This window comes from Lepidothrix coronata, unplaced genomic scaffold, assembly GCF_001604755.1.
Source record: "Lepidothrix coronata isolate B3197 unplaced genomic scaffold, Lepidothrix_coronata-1.0 Scaffold33, whole genome shotgun sequence".
NCBI lineage: Eukaryota > Metazoa > Chordata > Aves > Passeriformes > Pipridae > Lepidothrix > Lepidothrix coronata.
The window spans coordinates 2,206,425-2,226,823 of NW_016690213.1; the positions used below are offsets into that span (position 1 = coordinate 2,206,425).

General features: G+C 43.3%; 1 protein-coding gene across 1 annotated transcript; it reads right to left on the reverse strand.

The window, feature by feature from the left end:
* Positions 1-6,566: 6,566 nt before the first annotated feature.
* Positions 6,567-18,997, reverse strand: PRPH2 (peripherin 2). The gene is made up of 3 exons (XM_017811673.1): positions 18,003-18,997; positions 15,066-15,312; positions 6,567-9,495 (listed from the first exon to the last, which is right to left on the reverse strand). The coding sequence occupies exons 1-3, from the start codon at positions 18,581-18,583 to the stop codon at positions 9,259-9,261; spliced, it is 1,065 nt and encodes a 354-aa protein (XP_017667162.1). The 5' UTR covers positions 18,584-18,997; the 3' UTR covers positions 6,567-9,258.
* Between the last annotated feature and the right edge of the window lie 1,402 nt (positions 18,998-20,399).

Below are 20,399 nucleotides of genomic sequence, written 5' to 3' on the forward strand. Positions count from 1 at the left end.
GAGCCAGGACCATTACCTGGTCAATCCTGCATCATAGTGGGAGTGAGATGGTGCTTTTTAAATCTTAACTGGTATTAAGGGAAAACTTGCCGTGGGGAGGCATCTGCTTACATTACTTACATTAGCTGTTCAGTTCCTCAGCTCCTCGTGGTGATTGTCCCAGAGTCCTACTTCATGCTGCACAGAGAAGGTTGTAGATTTAATAAGAACAACACTGGATTCAGTTATTATCAAGGCTTGCCTTCTGCAGGAATGCTTCCAGGTGCTCAAGGAGTGATGAAAGGCAGGGAGCCTGCCAGCCACACCTCTGTGTGCACAGCTAACACACTGCCATTTATCTGCTTTCTCTAGGTAACTGGTTCAGCTGTATGAAACAGCTTCTGTGTATCCTTGGGGACAGGCACAGAGAAAGGTTGCTTAGCAGTGATGGGAAGTCTTACAGACAAACTGTCTTTAGGGAAATGTCTCTCCTTACCATGTTTTTTTTTTTTAATCTTGGGATTTAAATGTTGAGGAATTGGAAAGAGAAGAGTTGGCTTTTCCTTTTGGGCTGTGTTCATGCAAAGGTGGGAAGAGTCTCACGGGAAGAACCTTGGTAATAGGTATTGCTGAACCCAAAACTCCATCTTTTGGTGCCTGATGGAAGCCATGTTGGATGCACGGATGGCACATTTTCATCTTCGGTTGCTGATAACTTCCAGTTACCAGTAAGCAGCTTCACCTTGTTGGGAGTGTCATTTGTTGGTTTGGGGGACCAGCGGTGACTGATGGAGGGGCATCACTGTAAGCCTGGGATAACTTAAGTAGCAGCGAGTGCGCACGCCACAGGCAGCTCCAGAGCGTGGAGTCATGGCCAGGGGGAGCTGGAGCCTCTCTGCCTCTCCTTGCTGCCAGCCAGAGTGCTCATGCAGTCTGGGGTTTTGCTGTCGAGGAAGTTTAAACTGTTGGGTCAGGGACAGGGAAGAACTCCATGTCAGGGGGGTGGTTGGAGATCCCAGGCTTGGCTGAGACTCTTGACCTCTCAGTGCTTTCTCCCAAACCACACTCTGGAAGCTCATCCACTGGAAAACTCTTAGAGGCGAGACTAAAAGTCCTGCAGAGCTGTGCTTTTCAGGCAGTTAAGCAGCTTTTTCCAGTAAGGGGAAGAAGGGGTTTCATTATCTATTTTATTCCAAGGCTAAGGGTCAGGAGAAATAGTGTTTCCTGGTTCTGTTCTGGGAGAGTCGTCTCACTGAGGGCTAACTCAGCAATGACTTTTATACAACAGCATTGAGCTTGTTTTGTTAAACAAAATTTTTCATCTTATATTAGTCAATATGTACTTTGTTAAACATGTTACAGGTTGATAGAGGAATATAAGCTGCAGTAAAATAGTTCAGGTTTTTACAAAGCAGGGCCCTGTGAATACCACACGTTGGATGTGCACTGTACCCGTCTGATCATGTTGGGAGTGTTCAGTGCCCCTTCTCACCAGCTGGCCCTGAGAAGTAGCTGAGTATTTATGATAATGTGTGAAAGCTTTGTCCTAAAACATCCCCTCAGTTCAGCTTGAGACCCTATAGAAGGGCATGGTGATTTCAACTTGTTTAAGTTCACTGTAGCCACTCACACACTTGATCCCACAGGCACCAAGATGTGTGTGTCCAAGCAGTCTGGCCAGGACTGTGTGCTACAGAGGACAGGAGCAATGGCTGCTGAGTCCTCCCTACATTCTGCTTGCTTGGTGATAGCAAGCTGGCTTTTGGATACCTCTTTTGTACCCTTTGGGATTCAGCAGGACCTGTGGTTCTGTGTTTTGTCTCAGTATCCTGCTTCACCCTTCATAAATCTTAAATAAGGCTGCCTGTTGTCTTTTCCTGGTTTGGGGTGCCTTGGCTGATATAATGTGAAGAGGAATGGCGCACACCACATTCTCCCTCTTGCTACCAAAGTGCAGGTCTGCTGCTGAGAAGGCAACTGTACCATGGCCATTTGGAGCTCAGGCTTCCTGGGCTGGGTGGAAACAACACAATTCTCAGCATCTTCCCACTTCGTTGCTGTCAGTCACGTCCCTCTTTATCCATATGTGCTGCTCTTTAAAGGCTTGCTCAATTATTTCTTCTGCTGTTTTATACATGTATGTTTCTATTCATACTTCATTTGTGGCAGTTTTCACATTTCTTCTACCAATCTTTGTTCCACATATAAAAACTGCTTTGCATATTCTTATATTGAGGCTTTTGCATATTCATCCTCTATTTTTTCCTGCTCTTCTGCCACCTTTCCCCCTCTCCTGGCATGCAAACAGTAGATGACCAAGTCTTATATCTTTGATGGAGAGATTTGCCAAATGCTCTTTTGGAGGAAAAAAGAAGAGGGAGAGTATGAGGCATTTCGCAGTGCATCAGGTGTAGGAGCTACGAAATGGCAAGTACTGATCTTGGTCTCCATGACAGCAATGATTAAATGTTACTTTTTCATCAGTTTGTGAATATATATTTTCACAGTCTCTTTTCAGACAGCGTGAGCTCGGAGGTGGTAAGTTTTCCAGCTTGTCCTTTGCGTAGGATCCTGGAAGGAAAGCCAGACTGGATAGTCAGCCCCGGGCAGGGTGGGACAGCTGAGCTTGGGTTAGGGATGGCATCTGTGCAGACCACTGCGGAATGTTTTAGTGACTTATAAAACCAGGGTGTTGATTTGAAATCAGCCATGTATTTGAAGAACAATGTGTGAAACATATTTCTGTACTTGCAGCATTCTAAATGTGGAGGATGGTAAAGTGTGTTAATGAATTGGAGAAAAGATTACATGAAAATAACAAATGTGAGGGGATCAGCAATATGTTCACTGATGTCATTCACTGGTGTCCTATAACCAGAGATGTCTGCATTAGAGAGGTGGTGTTTGCTTTTGCTCCCCATAAAGACAGCTCCAAGGAGCCTGCATTTTCTTGCAATGATTATAATCAGAGTCCTTTAGAATGAATGTGCAATTCGGCAGAAACTACACTAGAAAAAAACATCTGCAGTAATTGCTGGGCATCTATTTAATGCTGTTGAACTAGTCAGGCATCTCATCTGTGTATAATAAATCTTTCCAGGTCAGGTTTTGGTAATTCATAAAGTGGTCCAGTAGCTGAAAGCTTGGGACACAGCATGAACTCTGAAACAAAATACTTCATGTTGTATTTTCTTTTTCTGTGTACTACTTTGTAATGTAGGCTTTAAACTCTGTCTCTGCTGTCAGCTTGAACAGGATGGAACTGAAAATAAGGAATTTTGAGTTGTTTTTTCTAACAGAGTAGTAAATGCTGTACGCTAGCAATGTGTGTCACTTGGAGCATGCAGAAGCCCAGGGTGCTCATCTGGGAGGCTGGGGGTGACTGCTGCTCATGCCAACATGTGTGAGACACTTAAACATTTCCGTGTGAGTAGCATTTCAAATTGTTGGGTAGGTGTGCAGTAACAGTTATTCAGGGCGTTGAAAGGTGTCATGTCCAAGGCAGCAAACCCAAGAGCCAGTGTGGTGGCTTCATTGCACTGGAGCAAAGCGGGTGCTCAGGGTGGGCAGCCCTGTTCCAGGCATGGCGAGGGAGGTGCATGTGGTTTCCCAGGGCTGCAGTAGCAGTGGTTGTAGTGAAAGGAGGATGGGATTGAATCCTGCTCTCCAGAGCTTCAGAATCCACTTGTAAGCCTTCACCAGTGACAGAGGCCTAGCTGTGAAATATTTCAGGAGGGTATGTGGCACAGGGAATGTCTCCCTGTGGGAGCAGCACTCCTGGTTGAGTGCCACCTGCAAAGAGGGAGGGGACAGAAAGTTGTTTTATCCCACTGGAGTCAGGGATATGCTGTGGTAGTAATTATTTGTAATCTAGACATAACCACTGCGAGTTTTTTCCTGAACAAAATGCTTCCTGAAATGCACTTAATCCATTTTTAACATTACCTAATCTCAAGAATAATCTAATGTACTCTAAAAAAAAATTAGACAAATAGAGAAAAATTTTGAATTTTAGGTTCTATTACATTTAAAATTCTGGGATGAAAACAAGAAATGCTGTCATAATTTACTTAAAATATGCCTACAGCAACATTACAGAATTAATTTTACTTCTACTCTTGATTAATTTATGTAATTAATGCAAGATTCATTCATATGAACTTGTGAATTCACCCTGCCCTCATTTGTATTTTCCCCCTGTGGTTGTTTTGTATCTTTAACCTTAGTCTGTTATTTGTGTTTAAGAAAATGCATGTATTAATGGAAAAACTCACATCCATTTGAAAAAGTGTCTAAGGCAGAGCTGTGCTGCCCTCTGAACATTACTTGGGCAGCCAGGAAGGCAGGAGGGGATTTGTGCTTAGGGACTGATGAATGCAGTGAGCGTCTCCTTCCAGCTTGTGTATACTGACAGTGCCTGAGGCACACACAGCTGGGAGGGACAGTGGTTCTTGGGTGCAGCTGTTAAATTCTGTATTGTCACATATTTCAAAGTGACTTCTATGGGGCTTTTTTCAAGAATTAAACTTCATTTTCACCCTGTTAACAAGACGGTCAGTCTGTGGAATTGTGTGCCTCAGACTTAGTGCTTTGGTCTCCTCCTTTCATCGCCCCTCGACCTGCAGTTGTTCCTTATCACGTTTCACATGCCCAAGTCTCCCCATTTCTGATTTGCGATGCTTGACCCTCCTGCCCAGGAATGTGACGTACAATGCCTGGAGGTTTGGTTGCCTGGTGTGCATCAGTCCGAAGGCAGGCTGCAGACCTGCCCTTTGGTCCTTGTTTTGCTCTTTGACTGGTCCCTCTGATTCCCACACTGCCCTTTGCTCTGGAAAGGTTTGAGAACAAACCATGGAAATGCAGTTCATCATCAACTTAGTAGTTGTTTCATGTTTATGGACTATCCTTCTTTTTACTAGAAACAGGTTAATCAGGCAAGACTAGTTCTACTGGTTCTGTGTGCTTTGGGAGGAGCTGGTGGGGTGGGAAGTGGGAGTCCTGCTCAGCCCTTCCTCTGGCACCACATGTGAGGGGAGGACTGCGAAACAGAGGTGTGTTCCTCAGGGAAAGGTGCTGCCAAGATGGTGCAGGTAATGGAGAGCCCACAAAGCTGAGCTCCAGGCCAGCGTTTCCCACCTCACAAATGTGCTTTGGATCCAAATTCAGTAACACCTGTGAAATTACACGAGAACAGCAAATGCATCTGCTTGGAGAGAGGCATTTGTCTACTTCAGTGTTTTAGTCAGTCACTGAACATTATAGGTCTGACATAACTCAGAAAAAGTTCCACATACACATTGCTTCAGATTTGAGATAGCTGCATTGCTGTTGCCAGAAATAAATTTGCCTAAGCCTGTGTCTTCCCCACAGGGGGCTGTTATCACATGGTTCCATTCTATTTTTCTGGCCTTATCTCTTAATTAACTAATCTCTAATAATGCTCTTTCTTTTTTTTTTTTTTTTAATAAGCATTTGTGATCCGTCCCCATTTTCCATTGATTATGCTACGAGAAGCGTTGTCTGTTTTTTACAAACCAAGCAAGTCGGGTGTAAATAAGTAACTGTTTTGCTGGGATCCTTTTTTCTTTATATCAGCCTTTAAAATCTCCCCAGGCCATTAGCTAGGAAGTACGTGTGGTGCCTGTGAGCCCGATATAGCATTCCCATGCGCTTTGCTAAGCTGCACACATGTATTTGTGTGGTATTACAAAATGCCCAAGCTCATGTAATGCATGGAGGCTAATCTTATCAATTGTATTAAGGCTACTTAAGAACTAATAGCTTTAAGGAAGCTGTTTATATTTCCTCCTTTAAAGCACTTTAGTCAATGTTCTGTGTCCCTTCAAATAAATGTCACCAGTAAAATAGTGTACTTTTTGTCATTTCTTTAAAAAGTGATGTTTCTTAGGAGTTGACACTTCAAGGCCTTGGGCTGGCTCTCAGATCTATGTACTTGGATTTAAGCTGGTAATCCATATGGAGGTACCTAAAAAGAAGTGGCCTGGTTTGCATGAATTAAGCTCACATCCTTCTGAAGTTTATTAGTTTGAAAATCAGGGCATGGCTCTGGAAGTCGTCGGATTGTTGCAGGCAGATTTGACTGTGGGAGCTTTAGACTTAAATTTAAAATAAGAACAATGTGTTCTTTTGAATGTTCATTGCAAGTTTGATTTAAATGGCGGGGGGTGGGGGGAAAGAGGCTATAAACCCTGCTTAGCTGATTGTCAAAGATCCTGAGGATGTCAGTGGTTTCACTGGTGGAGCATGACCAGGAGACCATCTCCATGGCTGTGAAGATGTTTTAATTCCTATGTACTGCAAAAGGATGCTATTCAAATAGTACAGCAAATTCGTTTCTAGTAAGAGGCAGGTGATTTAGGAGTCCATTTGCACATCCTGACCTTAGCTGGGTACATGAAAAGAGGAAGGTTTGCTTTCACTTAGAGCATTACATGGAGGCAGGGAAAACCTTCCCACCCACAGGAACACATAAAACAGGTCTAAAAAATGAATTCAGAAGGAAAAAGGCAGTAGTAATGCAAATTAGAGAAATCTGTATTAAACTGTATATATTTAAACATTTTCTTTAAAGAGATCTTTACTTGCCATACAATTTTAATACCTAAATTTACATTTGCAGTCAGCAGAAATATCTTTATCTAGAACAGCATTTGCAGTGTCACAAGAAAGTATATGTAAGATCGGATGAGTGATATATTACATGATGTATTTTACAAAGCAGTCGTATTACAGTCTTGTGGTAATCATGTTACAAAGATCTCCACCAACCAGGAGGCTTTATTTTAGACAGAATTAGCACATACACTGTTTTTTCCCTGGTTCCAGTACTGTTCTTCATAAACCTGTCTCAGATGGTCTCTTTACCTGACTAATACCATTTGCTCTGGGAACTGGCTTCTCAATGCGGTGTTGAAAGAATAATTTGACAATTTGTTATGTTGCTGTAGCAGCAAACTGAAAAAAATATAGACCACAAATAACTGGGGAGTCCTGTCTAAATTAATGGCCTAAACCAGATTTCTAGGGCAGCAATAAATCTAGATCTCTTTGAAAAATCAGATGTCTAGTCAAATAACTGGTATAGATCACAGCACGCTGAAGTCTCACAAGGAAAAACTGTAATTAATCCTTGTAACGCAGCTCCTATCCACACGTGACTCCTCTGAAAAGCTCTTCTCTGATACATGTGGGCCACATCGTGTGCCATCCACAGTCCTGCTCTTCTCTAATGGCCCAGCTGGGAGGGGCAGCCGGCCATAGCAACGTCTGACTGAGAAGGGAGGAGTTGCTCTGGTTCATACGGTTCTGCCATGCAGAGTGTCCCTCAGCAAAACAAGAGATGATAGGCTGTGGTGAGTAGCAAATTGGCTTTTTGTCGGTGCCCATGTTCTAGACAGTCTTATGCACAAAAGAAGAGAGTGACCTTAATTTATTGTAACTAAATTCGTTATCATAAGTTTAAAGCTTTGGCCAGCTTTGAAAAAGTGAAAGGACACCACAAAAACCTGTCAAAATCAAACCTTGCATGCAGATGGCCTGAAACAGCCTGGCCACTGAGATAGAAACTATGGCTTGATGTATAGACACGTCCTTACCTGTCCTGCCTTGAACTGGTCTGTCCATCCTAGAAGGAGTTTGAACAAAAGCCAGAGAAGCTGAGCACTGCTGGGGCAAGTGCACAAGTGATTAAGAACAAAAACCAATGGGCTGTGCAATGATTAGGCAGCTGCAAACATGGCTTACTTTGAAGACCAGCCATCAGTCAGATGGAAGGGACCCACTGAGAAACCTCTCCGAGGTACACCTTGGAGCAGTAGAGGGTTTTCCCATCCAGAGTAAAAATAAGCATGGTGCCTGGCTTGCAGCAGAGGGACTGAGGTGTCTGCAATAATTTGTGCATGACTGGGGCTTGTTCTCTTGGGTTTCTTTCCCTTTAGCTGAAGTTATCTGGCAGCTGAAGAAAAACTCAAGATGATGCTCTGTTGCCTTACTAGAGGCTGTGCACCACAGCAAACCCTTTCCATGCTTTATTCCAACATGGTATAATGAGAACAGGATCCTCCAGCTATGAGAGTATGTTTAGAGAGAGGCAGACTCAAAATGTGCCTTCCCATTGATTTAGAAAATATAATGACAGGTACCCTATCACTGATAGAAAAGTAAAATTTGTAAAATTTGCACACTGAGGATTGATTTAAACTTAGTTTTCCCTGGCCTGAAAGTTTGAGGCTTGATGTACTTACAAATCAATGGTATCCATTTTCTAGGACCCTGAAAAACATTTAAAGTGTGAGTTCCAAGGGGCCTTTTTGGTTTTGGGTTTCTTTTCTTCTCTTGCCTTAAAAATAGTTGGGCTTGAATATTCTGGAGCAAGCTATGAGGTTACATACTCTGTAAAATGTCCAGAGTAACAGTAACTGGCACATGCTCATAGGACGGATTTGACCCACTACAGAAAGAATCTTCTAAGCTTCTGTGTAGAATTTAAATACAAGGTGCAGCGTAAGTCTACAACACATGCATTCAAGATATACAGCCTGCAGAAAGCCCTGAGAAACAAACCCCATGAATCTTACCTTAATGTTGTTTTCATGATGCTTGGCTGCTTCATTAAATTACGATTTTTTCTTAGTGTATAAATTCTCAGCATAAGTTTGCATTTGTTCTATGTACATCTTAAGAATACAGCAGAAAATACCATTGCTTAGCACATTAACAAAAATCACATTATATGAGAGGTTTGTCAAAATACCTGTATACTAAGTTATATACAATTCTAGAAATCCTCCTTCCTTTCAATTCTAACATGTTACTCTCCAGAAACCCAATCTGTTTGTCTTTAAAAGCTGAAATATAGAAATTGTACTGATAAAACGTCTTGAACAAAAAATATTAACTTTTCAAATTTCACTTTTAATTTCAAAATAAGGTGGAATGGATCACTGTGTGATGCCAGCAATTTTTTTAAATTTTTTTTTTTTTTAATTTTTAAACTAACTTTCCCTGATACGAGAACACGTGAATATTGTGAGTCCTAGTTGGGATCATATCCCCAGAAAGATACGGATATGGTGTACTCACATTGCGGATAAGAGTATTATCCCAAGGTGCACTATGTTGTATGCTCCCATATACAAAAAAGAACATGCACAGAAACGTGTATTCTGATGGTTGATACATAACTTTTAAAATGTAGATATTCACAATTCTCAGTTTGTTTTATTTTTCTCTGAGAAAAAGTCCACATCAATTAGCAGCTCAACTGACCGTTGTGATGGCTGGCGTCTTCCCTCCTTCCTCTCCTTCGGCCCCTTCGGCTCCTGCTTCCACCTGATTGAACTTACCAAGCTTTTTCAAATTCTCCAGTGCAGATTTAAAAGTGTCCTTCAGGCTGTTCTCCAGCACCCACCCTTCACTTTCACATTCAGGGTCTTCGGGGTTTGGAATGCTTTCCAGAGAGGTGTGTAGAAGGCGCAAGCCAATCATCACCGATATCTGTGCCAGGCAATGGAAGACAGAGAGTGTCAGCCAAACATGGATACTCCTCCCACATCCTTACTGTCCTCTGCTATCAGCAGCCCTGGCTGGTGGTGTGAACCAAATGCCAAAGGAACCAACTTGCCACAGCTTAAGGGCTGTGAGAATCCTCTGAACAAGAGGAGATCCTGAGCAACCTTCCCCCTTGAGATGCCCAGGAGGAAAATGTCCCTTCAAGAGTAGGAAAGAAGGTGGAGTTCTGAAATGGGCGAGCACCATGGGAAGCATGACACTCAGTCAGCAATGAGTGGAGGTATCACCTTATGAAGGAAATACGTGCTGGAGGTATCACCTTATGAAGGAAATACGTGGAACAGCACCTTTGAGGGGCCATGTGCACAAGGGACCATTCTTCATGGCCCCTCACAGGGTCAGTGCCTACTGGGAGGTTTCAGTGCAACCCCTTCTCCTCTACACTAGATATCCATAAAGCAGTTTTTATGTGGAACAACATCCTTTGCCACCATCCACTTAATTTTAACTCTAAATATTTCTACTTTGCATTGACCTTAATATGTTTGGTGCATATATTAAGCTGATCAAGGAAATATTCATGAATCAGCATCTCTGCAGAACAGAGCAGCATTAGGATTTGAGCCATCACTTTGTCTACTTCAAATTCTGGTTTTGTTTTTATATAGGGATGTGCATATAAGGAAATTAAGGCAGCAGGGGTATCTCTCACTGGTTCCATCTAAAACTCATATCTATTTCCAGTTAAATATTACCAAGTCCCAGCAGCCCTGAATAAGGTGGTTTTTTCTACTGTATTATGCTGGTGTAACACCTCTGACACTGGCAACACCCCACACCTGCCTCCAGAGAGAAAAAGTGGTTTTAACCAGTCTCCTCCTTTCTAACGCTGTTCAGAACAATCTGACCTCCACTGTTGTGGTGCTTATGAAGAAAAGTAATCAATCAGATTGAAGTAGAGAAAGAGAAAGTAAAGGCAGTGCCCAGAAGAGCCAGCCTGGTGACGTGGTAGAGCAGGTGGTCAGGATGGGACAGCAGTAAGATTAGTTTAGTCTTTCACATGCTGGGTAAAGCTAAGATTGAGAACATTTAACGTTGTCCATGACCTCGTAGGATTTGTTCTGTAAGGGAAGTACAATGCCCCCGCTACCCTATCCAAATTACCACAGAACTGATTACTTCTGGTCCTCCTAAACCCTAATGGCTAAAGAGGGCAGCAGATTTGAAGTTGGGATTCAGCGACATAGCATGGCCAATGGCAGTATTCACATCTGGCCTTTGGCCTTGAGGGACTGCTCAAGCATGTGCTTCCATGGACCATTCATTAGCCTGTCTACTGTGGTCATCCTACTTGTGTAGAATCAGTGTCTCCAAACTCTTGGAAGACCAAACTACACTTGGTTACTCTCAAAATTTGCAGATGTTCGTATTTTTCTGCCTTCATTCAAGATCAGAAAGGGAAAAACATTGGTCAAACAAACAAGCTTCATCAAATACTTCCATATCCAAAGGCAAATTTTCATACTTTCTAACATAATGCATGACTTGCCACACACTGGTCCTCAAGGAAGTTTCTAGCGGCCCTTACTCTGGAAATAATCTTATCTAGCCAATACTATGATGACTTGAATTAGTTGAAGCACTATTCCATAAAAGTCATCAGAATTGACAAATCCCGTCACATTAGTCTTGAGATTTAAAGTCTTTGACATCTTCCTTCCTCTCTGAGTCACAGTTTTCCTGTTCTCAGTCACAGGACTGATATCTTCGAACTTCAACGCTGTTGCCAGTACAAAATAACAGGGCTGGATGCAGAAGGTGGCTTCCATGTTGCTCTCTACTTGTGCTGCCTCACTGCATGTCAGCAGGAGTTTTGTTTTGTGATTTACTTGCCAAGTCCCACTATTTGACAGCTGAAGTAGCTGTTCTTGCAGGCTTCCTGGCTGGCTCTAAGTCACTAAATATGGTCCTGCTTTATAAAAGGAATGTGCCTGTGCAGCAGGGAGCAACTGACCAGCCTTCAGATGAGATTTTGTGACATTTTCTCTCAGTTTAAAACATTGTTTTCTTAAAAATCTTGCTTAGAAAGATTTGGGGTCCCTGAAGCTGAGATTCCTTAAAAGCAGTGCAAAACGTTTAGGCTCTTGTCACCTCCACTGACCCAAGCCTGCCTTCTCTGCCAGAGGAGAATAGAATCCAGGAAGTTTGAGACAAGTATCTGGTAATTTTTTCTGTCTCCTATAGGATCACACAGAGACTTGGACTACCAGTTTTGCTGAAGTCTTGCACCAGGGAAGGCATAACTTGATGCACCAGTATATGCTGGGGGTGACTGGCTGAAAGCAGCTTGGCAGCAAAGGGCCTTGGGGTCCTAGGGGACACCAAGTTGTCCATGAGCCAGCAGCGTGCCCTTGTGGCAAGTGGGCAAATGGTATCCTGGGCTGCTTTAGACAAAGAATTGCTAGCAGGATGAGGAATGTGATATTTCTCCTCTACTCAACCCTGGTGAGGCCACAGTTAGACCTCCAGCCTTAACCAGTCTGTGACTCTGAGCTGTAAAGCTGAGCTTAACTGCAATCCAGCAGAGAAGGCTGGGGCATCAGGGCCCCAGCGCTAGTCCAGTCTTGCTGAGTGATGATTTCCCCGGCCAACAGACAAACTGTCATGGAAACTCCTGTCATTTTACATCAACTTTAAAGCAGCAGGAAGAACACAGCCACAGTGTTTCTCCAGGGCTAGGGATGGACAGGGTGAGCTGGTGTATCCCCTGCACCACAGCAGGCTCAGCCCCTCAGTCTGGGCCAACAGAGCAAACTGTGTCCATCTGGAGTGTCCCTGCTGCCCGTGGCCTGGTTTTGAAGATTACCAGTTCACTCTCCAGCACAGGACGTGTAATGTGCCTCCTGCTCGTGTCACTGCTCTCCTGGAGCTCAGTGCTGGGGTCCCTCTGTGGTACCACATGTGAGGTGAATTGCAGGGTCTTGGCCTTTGCAGTAGCTGTGACCTATTGCAACCCATGTGTTTGTACAGGTGAAGGACCTGGAGCATCTCAGGAACGAGCCTCACTCTATTCCTTTTGAAATGCTCTATTCAGGGCACCCTTGAACCCCTCATTTCCTCTTTGCTGGCTGAGGTGGGTCAAGAAGACATCCAGGCTTGCTCTGCTTGACCTTCTGCAGCGAAGCCCATCTGTTTGCCAGGGTTTAGCCTGAGGCGGCTTAGCTAGAGCAGGGTGTGATCTTTTTTTGTCACCCTCATGACCAGTTGTCACTCATGGGAAGCCTACAGCTTTTGTTAGTAAAAGCAGCATCTAGATAATATATTATCATTCTTTTCAAATAGAAGTTTTGATATTCCAAAACAGATTCATTCTTCCTTGCCCTTAATATAGAAAGGTTAAACGTGAACGGCCTTCCCTGAGGTCCCTACACGTTTGGCACATTATGTTTTCCTACAGCTCAAAATAACAGCTGTGATTAGTGTTTCCCTCCACGCTCTGCCCCCTCCCCACACCGCAATACCAACAGCCCTGCCGGAGGAGTTCTCTGCGGCCCTCAGAAGGGCTTTGCTGGCTTGAACTCACAGTGGCGCCAGGTACAAAGCAAACCAGGACGCTCCTTTGCTTCTGCGCTTTTCTGTAACTTCCCAGAAAGTCAGTCCAAGGGGAAATGAGAAGCACAGAGCCAGTACAATCACTGCCCACTGGGCATACCCTGCTCAGATCCAAACTTACCTTGGCCAGGATTTGGGACCTCTGCTGCCCTCCTACTCAGTATAAAATTGTTTCCTATCTTGACTGGAATGTACTAAATTATGTCTGCTTCCTGCTTGGTTTCCTCCCTTCAGTTTGTCTTAAAAGCAGAGGGAGTTTGAGACCCAAATCTGGACCCTTTATGGAGGACTATCAGGCAAGTCATAAATATTTAGGACAGCAAGTTATTATAACCCAGGATTGTGTTGTTTCTTAAAAGCTTTGCCCTGAGAGTCCTCTGATTGCCTGGAAAAAAGTCTCATCTACTATTTTGAAAAAGATGAAGAAAAGAAGATATCTTATTTCTCATTATGCCGCAGGTTGAAAAAAATACCCAGATGTACTTTGAAGAGTTACACATAAAATACTGCATTTTCATCACTGCTAATAATGTTAACATATCACTGTCATTAACCTCTTACAAGTCAGCAGAGGTATGTTACAGGTGCCTAGTCAAGACTTTTTGCAGCTGGCATTAGTATTTTTGTGCATTTTTCCCCTGAGTTTTTTAATTTCTTCATGATTTTCATATATACCTGAAATACCCTTCTCTTAAAGAACTCTGCCTTTGAATCTGGATTGAAATATGAGCTTCTCTTTTTTTTCTTACCAGAATAACAGCATTACAGGGAGGTAGTACAGTTCTCTGCCGTTCAGAGTAGTTATTTTTAAAACAACACAACACAGAGTAATTTCATGGATTTTTTTTTTTTCAATTTACAGATTATCTGGGTAGGTGTTTATTTTCTAAAAAGAATCTCCATTCCTGGAAGGCTGTGGGCCAATGCCTGTATCAAAACATAGTGCATCTTTTTTCAATTTGCATGTATCTAAATTTTTTAAAAGCCAGCTGAATCATTTAAAATTGGCAATGCCACTTGCAGCAGCCATTTCAAGGATTGGAAAGGGTCTGCTGCACTCTGTGTCACACGGTGAGCTGTACCCTCACCTCTGTCCTCTGGTCCTGCCTTACCTCTGCATCCAGCACCTCACATGCCAACTCTTGTGCCACTGCCAGCCCACGCTCCCTGAGTATTAGTACTGATTAAACCCCAGCTAGAAAACTGGCCACCTCCCAGAGGCAGGAGGGCATGTTTTCCTCCCACTGAATGAACAGTATTTCAGGAGCAAAGCCACACTTTGGGTTATGGTGCCCACAGACACCAGCAGTATTGGCAGCTGTTTGCATATGCATAGTGGTTTTGAGAAGCAGAATAAAATAAATTTAATCCACCTGCTCCGCCTAAACCACTTTTTCTGCCCAAAAACCTTGGTGGATCTGATGAAAGACCTTAAACCAAATGCTGCCCTGAAGCTGGACACTGTGCATGGCTTTAGGTCTTATTTTCATCAGCAAGTAAACCCCTTGATTGCACTTTCTGTTCCACAAATTACTGCCAACATTTTGTGTATTTCTCATTCCCCACAAATGGTGACATGTGAAATTAATGCATCTGGACAGCAGAGCCCCCAGTGTCTCTTCCCTGCTCAGCACCTTATATTTGGCAGAAAATCAGTCCCTTTTTCCCCTCTTGCTGTGGGATGCTTGAGGCTCCGGCCCCTTGCTCTGCAAGGGAGGTATGTAATCCCACACCCACTCCATGCTTCCCAGCTCTGTCTCCAGCCTGAGACCTTTCGGGCCTTATGCAGGTGTTCACTATTAGATGTTCACTATTAGAAGTTTTCTCAGCTGGTGATTTATTTTAAATAGATTTGACCTTTAACTGAAAAGTTCACGCTGAAAAACACTCTGCTCCGCCAGAGCTGGTGCTTCAGCGAAGTGGGGCTGAGAGGAGAGGGTTACCTCAAAAAGCCAGACGAGGAGGGTGACGGCACCCATGGAGCTCATCATGCCGCTGTAGTAGTTCAGGAGGGCTTCCCGACAGCCACGGTTCCACAGGTTGAGCTCCTCTGTTTGGTAGTCGTAGCTGTAGTGAGCTGAGTTGTTGGTGACCTGGTACTGGATGCAGGGTCTTGGGGAGCTCGGGTTGCAGCAGCTAAAGGGGACGCCGTCCACTAAGTACCTTCCATCCACGTTGCTTTTGATCCGACTATGGGCAAGGGCAGAAGGAAGTGTGAATACACACATACAACACACACACCATACAAAGATATACAGGAGCAAACTTGCACGAAGAAGGAAAGCAAAGACAAGGAGAATTTTCCACTGTGCCTCCTGACCATGCCATTCCTTCACATCCCCTGTGCACATGGTGGTGTTTGTCCTGGGTATTTTTCCTCTCTGAAATCCTTTTCTATGTCAAGGCTACACTGAGTCTGTAAATAACTCCTCATGATGGAAACGCGTGTTCTTGGGTCACTTCTTCAAAGAAATTAATTTTTAACAAAAGTAAATGGCAGAGAGAAATTGCAGGAGGGGCAGTTAGAAAAGAGTGATCACAGCATAGTTAATGTGGAAGGGAGATGCTGGAAGTGACCTGACAGCCTTAGGACCCACCATATCCAGCTAGACCATTGATTCAGCAAAGCTAATAGCTTCTCTTTGATGATAGTAGCTCCAGGGAGGGGTTATGCATTTATTCTTGGCTTGGGAAGACAGCCAGTATTTGAAACATGAAATGTGCTTCAGCAACAGGACGTTGCAAAATTTCCCAAAGTCCTTACAACATGAGCTTCCCAGCTATTGCTCATTTGACACTGTGGTTGTTCTCCATAAAGAGTCATTCAGTCTGGTGCCTTATAAGATGTTTAGGTAAGAGATACCTTAGAAGGCAAATAGTTCCACTGGCACTACATAAAAAAGCTATAATAAGAGAACTGCAACTCTAACACACACCATTTTCCTTAGAAAATGATAGACTGGAAAGCTCCAGTGATCTAGAAAGGTGAAAAAAATCTGTGTGTTACTTGTAGCTTTCTATATGGATAATACAAAATTGTGTCAGAGAGAGAGTGATGATTGCAACAGTCCGATGAAGGAAAATTTCACCTTGCAGTCATGACCCAAATATATCTAAACACTTGCAGTTGAAGTTTTATCTCTAGATGGAAAGTGTGCTCTGAATTAGGTCTAATTCACATTCACGTGTAAATGCTCCACCAGTTTCAGAGGGATTGGATCAGGCCTTCACTCTACAAATAATATAAAGATCATATTGTGGGGGACAGACTCCCACCTTCCCTGGAATTAAGGAGCACTTTGCTATTGATTTCAAAGGGGCGGGACCATCCCACCAGGAATGTGAGCAGAGATTGTGTACCACCACGTAGTAAAATCTTGAATTCACTGACATCCATTTGTAGATTTTTAATGCCCTACTTCCTGCCTCAGTAGTACAAAGAAATTACCTTGAGTCTCAGTCCCAAACAAGGCATCAATTATTAAGGACAGTATAACCTTGTTTTCCCTCTGTGCATTGCCCTTCCACTGCTGCTGGATTAAGTTACAGCTCTCAAATCTCCATATAATGCTGGCAAGTTTTTTTCAAGGAGTTATTTATACCCATGGGCGTATCTTTGCAATGGAAATGCTCCGTTATTAAATAGAGAATGTATTTGTTACAACCCTGCAGCGCAATGGGTTAAGTCTGTAACAGTTTTCACTATGAAGTCCTCCCTCAGAATTGCAAAAACAACCAGACCACCCAACAAGTCAAAACAACATGCAGAGAGACACACAAGTGAAATACCATTTACACAATCAGGCCTGGACCCCAAGAGATACACCAAGCTTTTTTTAAAATTAATTCAGACATTTTTGACACAGGCAGTACGTTTAAAAGGCACATTGCTTCCAGTTTACAGGACCCATTGTGCAACCACAGAGTATGAAAGTTACAAGTAATGTTCCCAAAGAACCTTGCGTAACCATCTCTTTCTCTGATGCTTAATTTTTAGAAGGTTGTGGGTATTTATGCCCAATGCTAATTTTTTAATTTCAAAGGTGCATTTTGTTCTCATGTTTATTTTCTGCTTGAGCTTACTGCACCTAACCTGATTTTGGGATTATAGCCTCTTTGGGCAGTGACATCAAAGCCATTAAGGTGTTTCTGATCAACAATCTGCTCTGGTTTGTACAGAGGAAATAAGTGCTGGTTTCATGTGAGGTTTTAAAAAATTAGGCACAGGAGAGAACTTAAAATGCATTTGGCTACAAGGGCCACTGTGTAAATCTAGGAACATCAATAGGTGTTGATGCTCAGTATTATCACAGTGCTGAAGCAATCCATCTAATGAATATAAAAATAAAATTCTAAATATTAAGGATCTAAAACACATAAATTATTGGTAAAGTGTTACTGCTTCTATTTATTTCCACTAGACTGATTCATTGCCAATATCTAAGTGGAGTTTTAGAAGTGGTATCAACAGTACATATCCAGGGAATTCTTTTTTTTAGGAAGTTAATAAATCACATAGAAATCTGCCTTAGGACAAGTGAACTTCTGATACTTTCCTATTCATTTTGGGAGTTGGTATGTGTGGCTCAACGTAATGGCATTATAATGATGCAAAAGACAGTAAAAAATATTAAGTCTGTTTACGTTGAGCTGAGTAAGAATATGCTTTATATTTTATGTTCTGGATAACTTTAGAGGAATTTGTCAGGGGAGGAAGCAATCTAGCTGATTGCTTGGTGTGCTTATTATGCAAGAGCAGAGAAAGACCTCATTTCGTACAAATCCCCTTCCAGTCAGTGCCTGCTGGGACATACATTTCTTGAGGATAATACTGATCAAATAACGATGCTATGTGATACAAACCCCACTAAATCACTTACTCTTTCACTTCTTTGGAGCTGAAGTCCAGATATCTGTTGCTGATCCACTGAATTTCGAACCAATCTTTGTAGCCGTTGTTCCCACAGCATTTGAACTCAATTTGGAGCATGTCGATGGTCTTCTTCATGAAGCATCTTCCAGGGGTGTCTGTGTCCCGGTAGAACTTCATGCCATTCTTGAGCCCTTGGGCCAGTGTGCTGTCCAGAGAGCCCCGCATGAGAAAGCAAATCAGAGCAACGAAGAAAACGAGGATGTTAAAGATGAAGCATAGTGCCAGGTAAGGTTTCAGCATAGGCTTCCACTTGGCAAATTTAGCGGGATCCAGAGAATCGTAACAAATCTTTCCAGCAAAACCATTGAAGGCGCAGGATAATATACCCATCAATATCAAAGAATTGGGCACAAAGTGGCTTTCATTATTGTCCATCACTTCGCTTCGCTTCCGGAGTTCAATTTTGAGGAACAATCCCATGCTAAAAACAAGGATTCCAGCAAACACTGAAAACCAGTTCATGAGCCATAGTCCCTGCGCTAGTTTTACCCGTTTCTTCTGATTGAATTTGACTTTCAGCAGTGCCATCTTTGTAATGGGAGGTGTTGGAAGATTTCACAGCCTGGACCCCTCTTCTCCGCGTAAGCAACTTGAGGAAGAACCATTCAGGCGTTGGAAGAGACCCCAAATGGCACATCAGGAAGCGAGCCACTGCAGAGTCCTTCCATCTTGAACTCCCCTGGTTAGGATTCAAGCAAGTAAAATATTCAAAGGTCCCAATTAACAACTTCACATTAGTGAGAATAATGGGCAATTAGCACCTACAACTATTTCTGGTGGTTTCTTCCAAGTAAAGGAGAAACGGTCTCAAGGTTTCAAATGATTTGATCTGGATCTGCAAGACGTCATTCTAATACCTTTAATCATTTGATCCAATTTGGAGAAATGTCTGTCAACAGATGAGTGGAAGTAATCCCTCATTTTACTATTTAGTAGATTTGTGCTCTCTTACGATAGGCTGGGCAGAATATGAAAACCCAAGATATAAAAAGATCTTTGTCGCCAGAAGAATATGGATCCTTTGAGGAAAGAGGAAGAAGGCTCTGGGTTAAAAAAGAGCCCTTAAAAAAGGCTGCTTGTATACAAACATACTCCTCCAACATGATCCTGATTTATTCATATCTACAGCCAAAAACAACTTTCTAGTCCTTATCCTTCTGTGTTGACTTGAAATGACATCCTGTGGCTTATGTGTTCTGAAAGCAGATAAGCGTGTAGTTTACGGTGACCTAAAAAAACTAAGCTTGGCATTTTCTTGTACCATCTTGGGTTGTACCATCTCTGGGTCTTGGCAGGAGAGGAGGAGAAAGGAAAAGTGCAGAGAAACTCGATAAATAAACCCTGGGCTGAAATCTAGAGGTGCTTTTATAAAAAGTGAGCTGGTACGAGCAGCTTACTGGATAATCACCAGGCCAGGGAGAGGAGCAGGGCTGGCCAAGGAGACCCCCCTGGGAGCTTACACCAGGGAGGAATTAAACTCAGCAGCTGGAGAGACACCTCAGGGGTCCTTGGGGTCTGCTAAGGCACTTGAAGCCTGGCTCCACTTTCATGCTGTAGTGGGCAGAAAAAGGACAGGTGCAATCCTCTTCTTTGGCAGTGGCCTTCCTCCTTGTAACACACAGCTGTTTCCGATAAGCTGAGGTGCTGGGCTTTCACTCTCCCATTGCTTGAGGAGTTTTACTCGATTTGAAGTATCATTTCCCACTCCCCCCTTGCCTCATAGATGTTCAGAGCTACTGGGAAAATCCTGAGGCTGGCTCACCTCCTGCCACCACAAAGCAAAATTAACCTCAGGCAACCTCCAACAATGGAAAATTAACCTGCAGGTGTGTGAGGACATGGGTGCTAATGCTGCAGGGGAGAAAGGAGCAGCCCAAGAAGGAGGACTGGGAGGTTTTGCTCCAGCCCTTCAACCAGACCTGCTGATGCCACAATCAAATACCCTGGGGGCATCCTCTAGTGGCTGCCAGCAGTATGGCCACCAGCCTTCAAGAAGAGACAGGGGAAGGGGACCTGCCCAGGAGGAAGGCAAGTGTGAAAAATAATAGTAATAATTAAAAAACTCAAGCACTGAAGAATAGTATTTTGATGTCTGCTGCTGTGTGGTACTATGGGTGCTGCTCAGTTACCACTTGAGATCCTGGAATGCTCAAAATCCTTTCAACAAGGACAAAAGCTAGGAAGCTGCTACTTCTTCCCATGCTAACAGAAGGTTTTTGTGGTGGACCTTTCCTGGCCCATCCTTGTGCTATTGCTGAGACCTGCAGAGCAGCTGGTAACTGGGATTTTTCTAAAGCAAGCCTGGTTGTTCACATTGCTGCTGCCCTTGCTAGTGAGCGGTGAG